Genomic DNA, 13,959 nt, shown 5'->3' with positions numbered 1-13,959 from the left:
TTGCATATTTCAAAATTAATTGAATTTTGAAAGAGTTGCGTTTACAATTTTGAATGAATTTAATTAGATTACATTTAATTAATTATTGAAAATAATGGATTTATAGAAGAATTTTAGTTAAAAACACTATTTTAAAGAAGTGGAAAATAATTGCTCAATTACTTTCAAAAGTAATAAAAGTCTTATCGTAAAATTCAATTATTTTCAAAAATTATAATAAAATTCTAGTCAAAATTTTAATCATTTTCCAAAAATTTCCTCATTTAAATGATTTTCAATATCTACTATTTTAATAAAACTACCCAAAAAAATCAATTAATTAAAAAAAAATTTAATAAAATTGTACGCAAACATTTAATTATTTTCATAAATAATAAAAATTTCACAAGAATTTAATTATTTAAAAAAAAGTGTAATCGAAATTCGTTGCAAGACTTCAATTATTTTGTTAAATAATAAAATTCTTCGCAGGATTTCAATTACTATAATACAATTTAAAATTCGTCAAAAAAATTTAGTAATAAAATTCTTTATAAGAATAAAATTTTAAGAAACATTCAATTATATAATATAATTATATATAATTATATATAAAATGAAATGAAATATGAAAATAATTTTGAAAAAGTTACAGTAATAATATTCTTATAATATACAATAATTATTTTATCTCTTGATCATCTTTGATTATTATAAAACATGAAGAAATCGATATCTTCATGTTTTAGCACAATATTTTTAAAGTTGTTTAATTTCAAAAAGTTTTGAATTTGAAATTTTTGAAAAATTAATTTCTATGAAAAATAATAATAGTTAAATATTTATTTAAAAAAGAAGTTATTGAAGTTTTTGAATAATTTTGCAATTAAAGAAATTCGTAAATAAATGTAACAACATTTTTTTGAGTAAATTTTTTTCGTTTATTTTCTAAAAACTCAAAAATTTTTAATTTCATTTTCAATTAAAATTTGTAATTGACAAATAGAATTTATAAACATTTTTTGCCTTTATTTTTAAAAAACTTTGAATTTTATTAAAACAATTGAAACTGAAAACAGAATGAATGAAAGAATACGAAGATAAATATTAATTAATAATAATTGAAACAATTTATTTTACGAAGTATTATTTGTGATATGAAGTTGCTTATTAAAAATCACATAAGAGATTTTCAATTTTCTACAAAAAATTGCCAACAAACATAGAAACAAAAAAGTCAACTATTTCCAATTGTTATGAAAAGGGAGAACAAATGAGTAATGTTTTTTCAGTGGCGAATAATTTCGAATCGTTCCACCTCACCTAACGATTTAATCTTCTATTTGTTTTCCCATGTTGCATTGTTAATGTCTCCATTATTCGTGCAAATGAGCTAAATTCGTTAATATTTTCATAACTAGCCGACAATTGTAATTTAAAAACTGGATTTAAAAAAGAATTGCAATTTTAGGCGGAATCGATGATTTTTGAAAAAATACTCTGACGCCATGTTGGTTCCACCATTCCTTGCCGATCGTAATTTCCCGCGCAGTTATCAAACTCACACACCGCACTGGGAGATCCTATCCTATATGAAATTCGACTTGGGGGCATAAACCCCAGCCAGAACCCAGAAGCGAACATCGCTCGTGAACGAGGAGAATGCTCTGGTATCGGAGGATCTGTCAGGTATGGCCGGAAACGACGAGGGAGCCTCGTTCCCATCGGCAAGTTGCAAAGGTCCTGTTGTGCCGAGAGCAGCGCAGTTGAGCGCAGTGCAAGGTTTGAATGGTGCGACGCAAAGGAACCGATTCGTAAAAGCAAGTAGGACAGAAAACCCTCCGATGGCGATGGGTGAGTGAAAGAGGGAAAACCGCTCGCTTCGCTTTGTGGGACTCGCGAACGGAGCGAGGGGCAGGAGGGGCGAACCGAATGCCAGGGGATTCCCGAGGGATGAAAAAGCGACCCTGCGCGCATGCGCCGAGCTGATTAGTTCTCTCCTGCCCCCCTCCTCCCGTGATCCCGAGTGCTGGTTGCGCCAGAGGAGAGCACCGAGTCCTCAGGGATACAGCCTCACTCTCACCTCCCAACCCCACCACTGCCTCCCCCAGAAAACCTCCTCACCACCTCCAAAGTGTATCAAACCTCCCTTCGCCTTTCCCTCTTTCCGTGTTGCTCGTTCTCTTTCACTCGTTCCTTATTCCCAGTACAGCACCCATCAGCGCTGCAAAATTATTCCAAAATATACATTAGATATCGATGTTTTCAAACTTTTTATTACTGCTATATTTTTACCCACGTCGAAAAATTCCATGGAAGTACCCCCTGGAAATTCCATGGAAATTTTGCAAGTTTTTTATTTTTAAAATATTTTAACATTTTCAAGGTTCAAAAGTAATAAAATTCTTCGCAGATATTCAATTATGTACCAAAATTTTTAAAAATCCCACGTCAAAATTCCAATTATCTTTAAAAATAATAAAATTCTTCGCCGAAATTTTATTATTTTCAGGAATTTTTATAAAATTTATTGTAAAATTCAATTATTCATTATGAACAATATTCTAATAATAATTGACTTAATACTGAATTTTAGTTAAAATTTTACATAATAATTGAATATTAAAAGCAATATACCGTAAAATTTTAAAAATAATTGAATTTTAAATATTTTTGAAAATAATTACATTTTTGAAGAATTTATTTAAAAATTAAAATTGTATTAAAAATTTATAATTATAATTTATTATTATTTCCTTTAGAGACTTTTAATAAAATTTTTGAAATTAATGATGTTTTTCAAAGAATTTACTTTAAATTGTATTAAAAATAATTGAAATCCTGTGAGGAATTTTATTATTTAGCAAAATAATTCAAGTCTAGCAACGAATTTTTATTACATTTTTTTTAAATAATTGAATTCCTGCATGTGAAATTTTTATTATTTATGAAAATAATTAAATGTTTGCGTACAATTTATTTAAAAATTTTTATAAATAATAATTTCCATTTGATTGGATTTTTTGACGTGGGTAGTGGGTAATATTTAATTTTCTATAATTAAAACTTTTTTTAAACACCATAAGTAACTTAATACTTTGTCTAATGTTTCTACTGTTTAGTGATACCAGTAACACTGTAGAGACTGATTGTTCTTCATTTTTGTTAGGTGGGATATAATTTGTCGCAATAACACTGTGGGAGGAGAAATTGAAATAACTATATTCGTGATTGGTTATTGTAGATCAGTGGTTTATTTTGTCATTCACGTGATGGATGAAATTGTCAACTTTTTGGAACTGGCGTCCTTCCGGTGATTAGTTATGTGACGATCAGCACTGGTAACGTCTCTGATTGACTAGTAAAGTTTCCGAAAATATTACAAACCTATCAGAAAAGTTAAGTTTCGTTTTATTGTTCTTCCCTAACTATTTTGGGCCAGATTTGTTTTTGAATGACTACTCCAAAAATAATTGAAAACTTCGTCTAAGAGACAAACTGTTCTCTAAAATATTTTGAAAAGACAAAAAAATTGACAAACACACCAGTGTCGGTATTTACAGTACTATTCATCAGGGAACTGATCTTCCTTCATTTTTATCTATGCATTTTTATTTCCATTCCATACGTAAAAAAGTGGAAAATTTTGCTATCGATAAGCCCCGTGTGTTGGTTTGAAAAACAACAAAACCATCCATAAATTTCGATTCGAAAATATTTCTCATGCACGGACACGTGACGGTATGTGAATGATTGATTGCATTTCTTTTCATTTCCCTACAATGGAGCACCATAAGACTAAATAATGCTTGTCTTTGATTTACTTCGGTCCATTAATATAAAAATGGAACGCAATGTCTGGAGATTTTTTGATTAACGCACATAAAGAGTAAATACTAAATTTCAGGTGAATTATGTTGATAAAATATAAAGGGGAGAAAATAAGAGTCAGGTGTTCACTACGGAAGAACGAAAAGAAAATGGCCCTGACTTTTAGGATACGTCTCCTTGCGACTGTACTCGACGATATAAGGGTGCCTCAGGTGACGAGCTGCCTCGAGCACTGCGCTACGCATCCCTTGGGATCGACTCCAGGTCCCCCTTTTACTCTCTTTTCCTCCTCTCGTCCGTGTCTCATTTCGCCTCTCTCTCTCTCTCTCTCTCTTGCTCCTCTTTCTCGTTACACTCTCACACCGAAAGACCTTTTACATCTTTGACCAAACTTCCAAGGGAATGTATATGCACACAAATACAAATGCACATATATGCATAAAACAATGTTTATTTTTCTTTATTCACATATATGAACAATTCAGGGCACATAAAATATACTGACAGTGCATTGTAGGGGAGACTTTACTTTTTAATTCAAATTTCCTATTACATTGCACTTTAATTATCGCATTTTATTAATAAATATGAATTCAAATTTTTCAAAATTATTTTAATTTGGCAACAAAAAATACTGCTAAATTAAGTTCTAACCCCCTACGTCGAAAAATTCCTTGGAACATCTACTCTTTGTTCTGAGCACGTTCGTGTTTCGAAAAAAGCTCTTCTTTAATAAAAAAAGCTTCAACTTGATGAAAGAAGCCCAAATTTGATATTTGACTGTAAAAATTGGGAAAATAAATTGTGAAGACGAGCGTCGTTTTTCAAGACACAAATTTTTTCTAAATCGGTAATAAATTCTAAAACAGCTCTGAGTACCTTCGTGTTTCTGAAAATAACTTTCAGAATTTCCATGGGATTTTCAGGGAGTACTTCCATAGAATTTTTTGAAGTGAGGGCCTCGCTAGATACAGTGATCTGTTTTCTAAATCCATAGAAAATATTTCTTAGTTTAATTGCCTTATTACTTCTTGAAATTTTTGCAAATTCAATCATTTGTATAGTAAAATAAATTCCTGAAACATTAACAATTGTCCAATTATCCTAAAAATATGGTTTAATTATAATGAAATTATCCTGATTTTGTTTGTATGTAATTAAAATTAAAAACACTAAAAAGTTATTTTGGGATGAAATTTAAAGATATATACAAAGATTATAATAAAGAAAATAAAAATATTTGGGTAAAAATTTAGACAGCAGTGAAACATTATTTAATATTAGTTGATGAAATTTTTGTTCATGAATGATGAAACATATGTGTCCAGTATGATCAAGGGTCATCTCGCGAAATTGCCACACGAGTAAACTATAAAGGGATGCGCACACCTGTGTCGTTACCATAGCAATGCAAGGCTTTAAGCTCCCACAGGGCCAGTTAACTGAGGAATTAGCGTGCCCGTTGAGTCAGAATTATTATACAAATGTAACGTTTGCCATCGCAAAAGCCAAAAGGGGCTCAACCCCTTGACGAACCTGTGCAGAAAAGTTGTCTGCAACTATAATCTTCATCCGAAGCAAATTTCCCAATTTTCCCCTATACTGCGTTTATAGAACCCTATTTTTTCTATAAAAAAATTTGTCTTGTAGAAAAAATAAAATATCTGAATTAGATGTCTTAGAAAAAAAGTGAATAACAAATTTTGAAATCAGTGATGGTGCTTGATTTTAGTCAACAGAGTACTGATTTAAAAAATGAGAACACCTAAGGTCGGAGTTTAATTGACCTAGGAACTGGGGAAGGACACATGAAAAATAGAATAAGGGATAAGAAAAGTTTGAAGATGTCTCGGGTCGCCAGCACATAGCACTGCTGAGGGCAGGTTATTCTCGAGGGAGTCACACAAACAATAGCAATAGGCTAGCTGCTAACCAAGCTCATTCCTGAGTTGGCAAGGGTGTATTGGAACCTTCGACCTCGCGAGCTGTCCACCCTGGGGACAACTTTAATTTCTTTTCTCGTAGAAATGGCTTCGTATTTCTTGGCCTCGACTCTCTTTCACGTTCGCCTCTTTTATTCCATCTCCAACAAAATAGCGAAAATCGGCAAGAGCGAATTAATTTGTGTACATTGCACGCGTCGTTTAGTCGCACTAAATCTATTTTCATTTTTTAAAGAGAGAAACACTCAAATTTTAGTTTTACACATCTATTTTCACTGTTTCCTTTTAAAACAGGAATTGTTTTTATAGAAAACAAATGAAGCGATTCGATGTGTTCGCAATGTGTGAGTGGTGTGTGTAAAATCTAATTTCGAATTTCGAGAAAATGAGAACCACCGCGTGCGAACCACTGGCACCATTCCCCGGGGGACCACTGGGAGCAATGGGAAGCCTCGGTGCCCGTGCTGGGGCTTACTCTACGGCTACATCGTTGAGAGAGGAAATTCCCCGTGGAGGTAATTACCCTCCCTTTACCACCTACCAACCTCCCACAAGCCATCGCAACTTTAACTCCTGCAGGAGTTACATGCTAATACAAAACCGAACCGGCTCCCAACAGTGACCCGTGCAATACCATCAAACTTCGAAAATTCATAATTCAACACTGGGAAAACGGAGTTTTTAAAGAATCATTCCCCTCATCCACACTCAACTTTCTTTTTACTCGTTCGCCACTGAAAGTTGTTTCATCCCCCTTACACCTCACAAGTCTTCTGGGGCCATAATCCTGTTGGCAAGCTGATTTTTCAATATTATGGACAACTTGAATCTTAAAGATTATTAAGATAATTATTTACATTTTTTCAATTGTTTTCTTTATTTTTATTCTAGTTTAGTATATCGATGATGATAATAATCACTTCTTTATAAAATTTACCTATTTTCTTGATTAGTTTACAGTTTACATTTTCAATGTTTCTTGTTTTCAATGTGATTTCCCATTCAGTTTTTGTATTGACAAAATTTATATTTTGGATGCTTTTAAATAGGATAACATGCCGTTGGCTTACATTGCGTTCAATTATGTGAGATAAACAAGCCGGCAAGCATCTAGCTATTCAGAAAACGTTCGGTAGCACGCGGGTTACTCGGGCAACAACGTAGTCCCCAATGTACAGAAACTGGCTATGGGAGCCAATATAGTCAGAGTATGGCCCCTTTGGGATCCTCTTTTCCCACCCCTTTTACCTCATTGCTATACACTGCATCGCCAACCCCCACAACCCCTTATCCAACAGTCCTTTCCAAATACCGACCAACGTTGTGCATATGATGTACACACTGTATGTGTACCTCAGTTTACTTATATGTATGTATTATGAACCCTGCTTCGTTTGGATACTGTCCAATTGATTCAGAACTTGGTATCAAATTTCGATTACTCTTTTACACCATAGGTTTCAGTTCAATTTTCACATGTATTAGCTTATTATACTGGAAAAAATATGTTTCGAGCGGTATTTGTATGAAACTAATTAGTTTTCCTTCGTTTCAGATTTTTTAAACAATGGAAGACCCTCATCGATCCAAGGACCAGATTTGGAGAACCAAAATAGCCTAGACAGTGGTGAGTACAAAACACTTACTAGTTAGTAAACTAGCAAGTAAACACTTACTAGTTTTACTGTAAAAAAGCAAATTTTTTTTCAGTCATATAAAATTAAAAGAGTGTACTGTTTCTACATAAAAATTTCAGCTGTGCAATAAAATAAAAATGTAATTTGAAATAAAATTATAAAACCAGATACCCATGAGAACCAGTCAGTATACTGCTTATCATGCGGAGGTCAGAATTCGATTCCCTGTTGGAGAGATTTTTAAAAAAAATTTATCCACATTATGTTAATAGCTTCTTTTTCCATTAAAATTACATTTTTACACATTATAGATATGATGAGAGATTATTTGGTATTTTCTAGAATTTTTAACTAACATTCTTCTTTAAATCAATTAGTTTTTATAATTTTTAAAAAAGTCATATCCTATTTTTCAGATTTTTCTAAATTAAGTAGTAAAAACAGGATTTAATCAGACGTGTCATATCCTATTTTTCGATTTTTTCCAAAATAAGTAGTAAAGACATGTTTTGGTCAGACACGTTATATCCTATTTTTTGTATTTTTCTAAATGAAGTAGTAAAAGTAAATTTTAGTCAGACTTCATATCCTATTTTTCGTATTATTTCAAAATAAGTAGTAAATACATGTTTTGGTCAGACGTTTTATCATATTATTAATATTTTTCTAAATTAAGTAGTGAAAACAAATTTTAGTAAGACTTCATTTTCTATTTTTAGTATTACTCCAAAATAAGTAGTAAAGGCATGTTTTGGTCAGACGTTATATCCTATTTTTTGTATTTTTCTAAATTAAGCAGTAAAAACAAGATTTAGTTAGACGTGTCATAACCTATTTTTCGAATGATTCTAAATTAAGTAATAAAAATAAATTTTAGTCAGACATAATTTCCTATTTTTCGTATTTTTCCAAAATAAGTAGAAAAAACAAGTTTTAGTCAGACGGTATCTTACTTTTTGTATTTTTCAAATCCATTTGTTTTCAATTTAATTTTACGTGAAAGTTCGATTATTTGAAAATTCTTCAATTAAATATAGGATTAGAAAATTAAAACTTGAAGTAATTTAAAAAAAAATTCAATTAAACTTTTGGAAGAAAACTATAGCTCCATAGCATTTTTAATTAAAAGTTTGAAAAATTCAGATTTTCAAAGATTTTAATTTGAAGCCTTTACAAAATTCAAATATTTCTAAAAATTGCAATTATCAGTAACTTCTCAAAAATTCAATTATTATCTTAAACTTTAATTGAAATTAATTCTTAAATCAATTTTTATTAGAAGATTCTACGAGAATTCAATTTTTTAAATACGAACATAGATACTTTATTGAATAATTGAATTAAAATTGTATTCTTATACATAATTTTATTAACAAATTTTTTAATAATTGAATTCTTTCGACGAATTTTAATGAAATTTTCAGGAATAATTACATTTTTCGAGATATTCGATTAAAATTGTATTAAAAATAATTAAAATTCTGCAATGAGTTTTACTATTTTATGAAAATAATTTAATTATTACGAAGAATTTTATATAAAAGTCCCAAACAATTGATTTTTTATCAAAAAAATTCATCGAATTCTGTTTTTAATAATTGAATTCCTGTGAAATTTTCATTATTTTAGAAAATAATTAAGTGTTTATAAACCTTAAGATAATTTTTTTAAAATAATTGAATTTTTCGAAAGAATTTTGATACCCGTGTAGAAATTTTGACATGGCCCTTGCCGGGTCCAGACCAGGCTTCCCCAAACCGGGGTGAAACAATAAAACCGGCCGGGGCCATGGCAATTTCGACACATGTATTTATTAAGATAGTTGAATTCTTTCAAAAGAATTGCGTTAAAATTTTTGAAATTGAAACTAATTTCAACAGAATTGAAATTAAAATTTTTCAAAAAAATACTTCATTTCCCTGACCTATGGCAACCCTGGTGCTGTAAAAGATGCACTCAGATCTATTATTTTATTTTTCAGAAAAAACCAGATTGGAACTTTACCTTTTATAATTTCAATCATATTTGTTATGCATTCACTGTAGTGGAGTGCATTTTCTATAATGACATATCTATAGGACTATATCATTTCAGCTGAATGTAGTTGAGAAAACTTTCTCTCTGTCGAAATAATTGAAAATGATTCAAAATAATTCGACACTTATACTTTACATGGATATGGATATGTAGAAGATACATTCACGATTACGGCCTAATGGATGTCAAAGTCCAGGATAATAAGGAAGTTACATGGTTTGAGGGCGTCTGAAGTTGACCACTGTCCACAAGCATTGCAAGGGTTGCTCTCTGGGATTTGAACTTAGGTGAAGAGACGAGGGGTTGAAATGAAGAAGGGAGGGCCGGGGAAGTGAAGGGTTGAAAGAGGGTGTGAGGGGGGGGGGAATTTCCAGGCTGGAGGATAGGTAGCTAGCTAACATACTCCGGGGAAGGCATAAATGTGTCCCTTTAGTGCCAGCTTCCGTCCTCTATGTCCACCAACGGGCTTAGTGTTCACCCCTATGGCTTTCACCCACCCCACGTCCCACTCTAACTCGATACGTACACACACACACACTCACACACTCACACGTGGGAGGAAAGATCTCATTCAGAGATCCATATAGAGTTCAAATCTGCAGGACATTTTCCAGTTTCTCGTTTTCTAACCTCATCGTTCGAATAACGTTCCAAATCACGTGTTTCAAAACTGTTTCAAACGATGTGAGATGATAGAAATTTTTTCCTTCCAACACATCGAATGGTAAAAAAATTCAATTCTCATCCTTTTTATTTTTCTTTATTTCAAGTTTATATTTATTTTTTAAACAACTCGGAGAGTAAAGTCCTTATTAAAGTTTATAAAATTGAAAAAAGCAACGTTGGTGTAAAATTCAGAGGAATCAGAATCAAGACTTAAAAGAGAGAAATGGAGGTACAACTAAATTCTAAAGTGCTTGCTTTTACTTAGGTTTGCAGTTTGTGCTTGTCGGGTGAACAAACACTTAATTAACCCTTCAAGATCTCCAGAGTGAAATACTACTTTGGCTCAGATATCTGCCCGAGCCGAGCACCCTGAATCCTCCAGGCTTAGATTTCACCATGAATTACATTGCCACACCACACTCACGAGATTGCGTTAAAGCCTTAAAGGCACACTTGCAAAAGTCCCAAACATTCAGTCATTAACACATCCACTAAATTACTATATAATCTAATCTTCGATATTGCAATAAACTAATTATTTCTTGCAATGTTCTTTTTTCATATGAGAGCTTAGATACAATACATATTAATTTCATTTTTGTCAATGTTTCGAGTCAGTCTGCTATTTGATCTTTTTGGCTTTCCTTTTACCCAAGAGACCCATTGCAACTTTAAACGCTTCACATTACAAATCTCCAGCGAATAGTCGATAACTTCTTTCTTTCAGTTCAAAGATTACTGATTTCTCATATAGACCCTTTTTCTTAATATCTCATTCATTCTAGATGTTTATCTGCTTGCAAGAGGTAGGCAGTACTCTCTCAGCAATAAACAAATAAGTAATTTTAGAAAATTCCAAATTTTAATTCAGAATTTAAAAGAAAATTTCATTTATAGTTTTCGAATTTGTCTGTCGACATTGGTATAAATAGAAAATTCGTAAAAGAATTTTATTGAATTTTACAACTATCAGAGGAAAATATTCATTAGGTGATCCGCTGTTCGTTTGCAGGTTATATTTATTCTTATAAACTGAATTTTAGATTCTAGAGCACAGTTCGTTCGTCTGAGTCGGCAGTAATTAACGTGGACGGACGTCGACACGGACGAGCACTTTAAATGTCCGCCAAACGCCGCTGGACGAGTTTAACTTGCTCATTATTTTATAAACTGTCACTATCTCGCAAATTCCCTTAATTCAGTTAAAAAAATTGATTTTCAGTGAAATATGCATATTCTATTTTTATTACTTGTACGTATTTGTTAAATCCTACGAAATGCAGTAAATAATTTTATTTCTTTCGGTTTCAAGTTTTTTATTTTAAAAATATTTTAACATTTCCAGGGTTGTCATAGATCAGGGAAATCAGAAAAAAGTCAGGGGTTTTTATTAAAGTACTGAAAAAAATTGAATTTAGAAAAAGTTACAATTCAATTTTCTTTAAAAATACTAAAATTCTTCTCCAAAATTCAATTATTTTCATAAATAATAAATTTTTTTACCGAGATTCAATTATTTTCATGAATAATAAAAATCATCGCAGGATTTCAATTATCTTTAATACAATTTTAATTGAATTCCTCGAAAAATATAATTATTCTTGAAAATTTAATTAAAATTCGCCAAAAGAATTCAATTATTTAAAAATTTGGTAATAAAATTCTTTACAAAAATTGAATTTGTAATTGAGTCTTCGACTCGGAGTGATCGCTATATCTTCATGTTTTATAATAATATTCCTATAAGTTGTTGAATTTCATAAAGGTTTGAATTCGAAATTTTTTGAAAATCTTAATTCCTATGGAATAATAATAATGATTAAATATTTATTTAAAAAAGAATTTATTGGTGTTTTGGAATAATTTGACAATTAAAAATTTCGTAATTAAATGTAATAGAACAGTTTTGAGTATTTCATTAAAGTTATGCAAATAAATTGCAACGAAGCTTTTGTTATATTATTAAGCAGAATTTAATCAATTAAAATGCTTTTCTCAATTTCGCAAAATGATTATAAATAAATATTAATAATTGCATTCAATCTTTTAACACTATTTGTTTTATTACAGTAAAATTATTATTTAAAAATATTCTTCATTTATCTCATAAGCTTCAAGTGTAAAAAGTTCAGAGTACTTCCGAAGGATGGAGTTACTATTCAGACTAAGCAATCTACAGTACTGCTTTCCTAGTGCTTTTCAATTGTTTGATTTTTAACAAAAGTTGCTTTGTTGCAGAAATTTGTTTTAATATAGCTCACTAAATTTTAAGTTTTAAATATTTAACAAATTAGAGAATTATGAAATAGAGGATAAAGTAAATTTTTATTTTACATGTGGTTATTTTTTCGAATTATGTGTATAATGTAATAGACACTGAAAATAAATCTTGAGGTGAATTACATTGTTTCTTCTTTGAGTTTATTTTTTTATACAGTGCCTGTTATTTGGCCCCAGATGCGCTGCTAATAAAATAATAAATAGATGCGGACATGGGGTGTTTCACACCTGCGAAGTAGACATGAGGGTGAATCCCCCTCACTCTCACCCCCTTACAATACCTTGGCGTACATTACATGCACCATGGTTATTTCTCCAGGGAGTTTTATCACGTGAATGCGCGAGGGCCTCACGCCTTACGCACATTTACGCGCCCACTGGAATCACTTATTCTCTCCCCCATTCCATCACCACAAAAACTTGCCGTTTACTATTCAGGAAAACTGAAAATTAACCCCTCAGGTGTGAAAAAATTCATATTACATAAAAAAGTAGAAAACTTTTTTTATTTTTAATCCTTTTAGTACATTTTCTATACTATCTACTGTAGGAATACTGTTGTTATTGTAGAAGTACAATAATCATATTTTTCAATATGAAACATTTCTTTTGAAACATTTTTTTCCCCAATTTGACAAAAATAATTTCTCCTCGATTAAATTCAAGTTTCGAATAGAAATGAGAGGTTCAAAAATCGGAAGAATTGCTTGAAAAGTATAAGAATAAGTAGGTTTGTGTCTGTTATAAATACACGTATACACGTGAAAATAAAAGTGGAGGTTGCAAAAGGTTTGTGTATGTGTTGTACTTGGGGCGCTCACAGCACCCCAGGGACATGAAGAGAAACTTTCCCGAGCAAAAGGCTCTGGAAGAAATTCTTACGATGCGCAAACTTTTCCGCAAGGAATCATACTTTATGGCTTGCAACTATCCCAAGTCGTATCCTCCATTCTTCGCGTCACTCCAAAACAGTGATGTAGGCGAATAAAAATAAATGTTGAGAAATTAAAAATGTTTTTTGTTAACAATTTATTCTTAGAAGAAATTCAATTGTTTTAATTGTTAATTTGACTATAAGTTCGACATGATATTCCTGCTTTGAAACTATAAACATTCTGCATAGTAAAACTATTTTTGATGAGTGAAAGCAGGCGCATATAAGCCGTTTAAACCTTGCAGCACGATTTACTCAATTTCGTGTGTACTTAATTCAGCCTCTATGTGTGGCTACAAATAGTGTACTCTGTAAGCAGGTAGCACACAGGACACGAGACCCATTAAATTAATCCTAGCGAAGCTCGGTAATCATCATTATACTGACCCAACCGGATTATTACGTTTTCCGACACACTTGGGTGTCTGTTATAGTTCGCAGGCCACACGTGATCGTCTATTTACGTTTATGGGAAGTCGCATTATGCCTGAGCTCTTTGCAGTCTTTTGGGCTCTCCAAGTACCCTTCTAATGATATTTCATTTTCAGAATTACTCAATTTCTCCTGACCTCTATATCCAATAGTATCCTAAATAAAAGTCAAAGTCATTTCTTCTTTATTAAATGTACATTCTTTAATTTAATAATGTCTT

General features: G+C 31.5%; 1 protein-coding gene across 1 annotated transcript in view; it reads left to right on the top strand.

The window, feature by feature from the left end:
* LOC122501758 (zinc finger protein 423 homolog) overlaps nt 1-13,959 on the top strand; it is a 60,162-nt gene that overhangs the window by 12,722 nt on the left and 33,481 nt on the right. The window contains exon 4 of the mRNA XM_043611477.1: nt 7,309-7,380. Coding sequence (XP_043467412.1) covers nt 7,309-7,380 — 72 coding nt within the window. The remainder of the gene's footprint in view (nt 1-7,308; nt 7,381-13,959) is intronic.

Source organism: Leptopilina heterotoma, unplaced genomic scaffold (genome assembly GCF_015476425.1).
Source record: "Leptopilina heterotoma isolate Lh14 unplaced genomic scaffold, ASM1547642v1 Lhet_214, whole genome shotgun sequence".
Taxonomy (NCBI): domain Eukaryota; kingdom Metazoa; phylum Arthropoda; class Insecta; order Hymenoptera; family Figitidae; genus Leptopilina; species Leptopilina heterotoma.
This window is presented reverse-complemented; position numbering and strand designations above follow the sequence as displayed.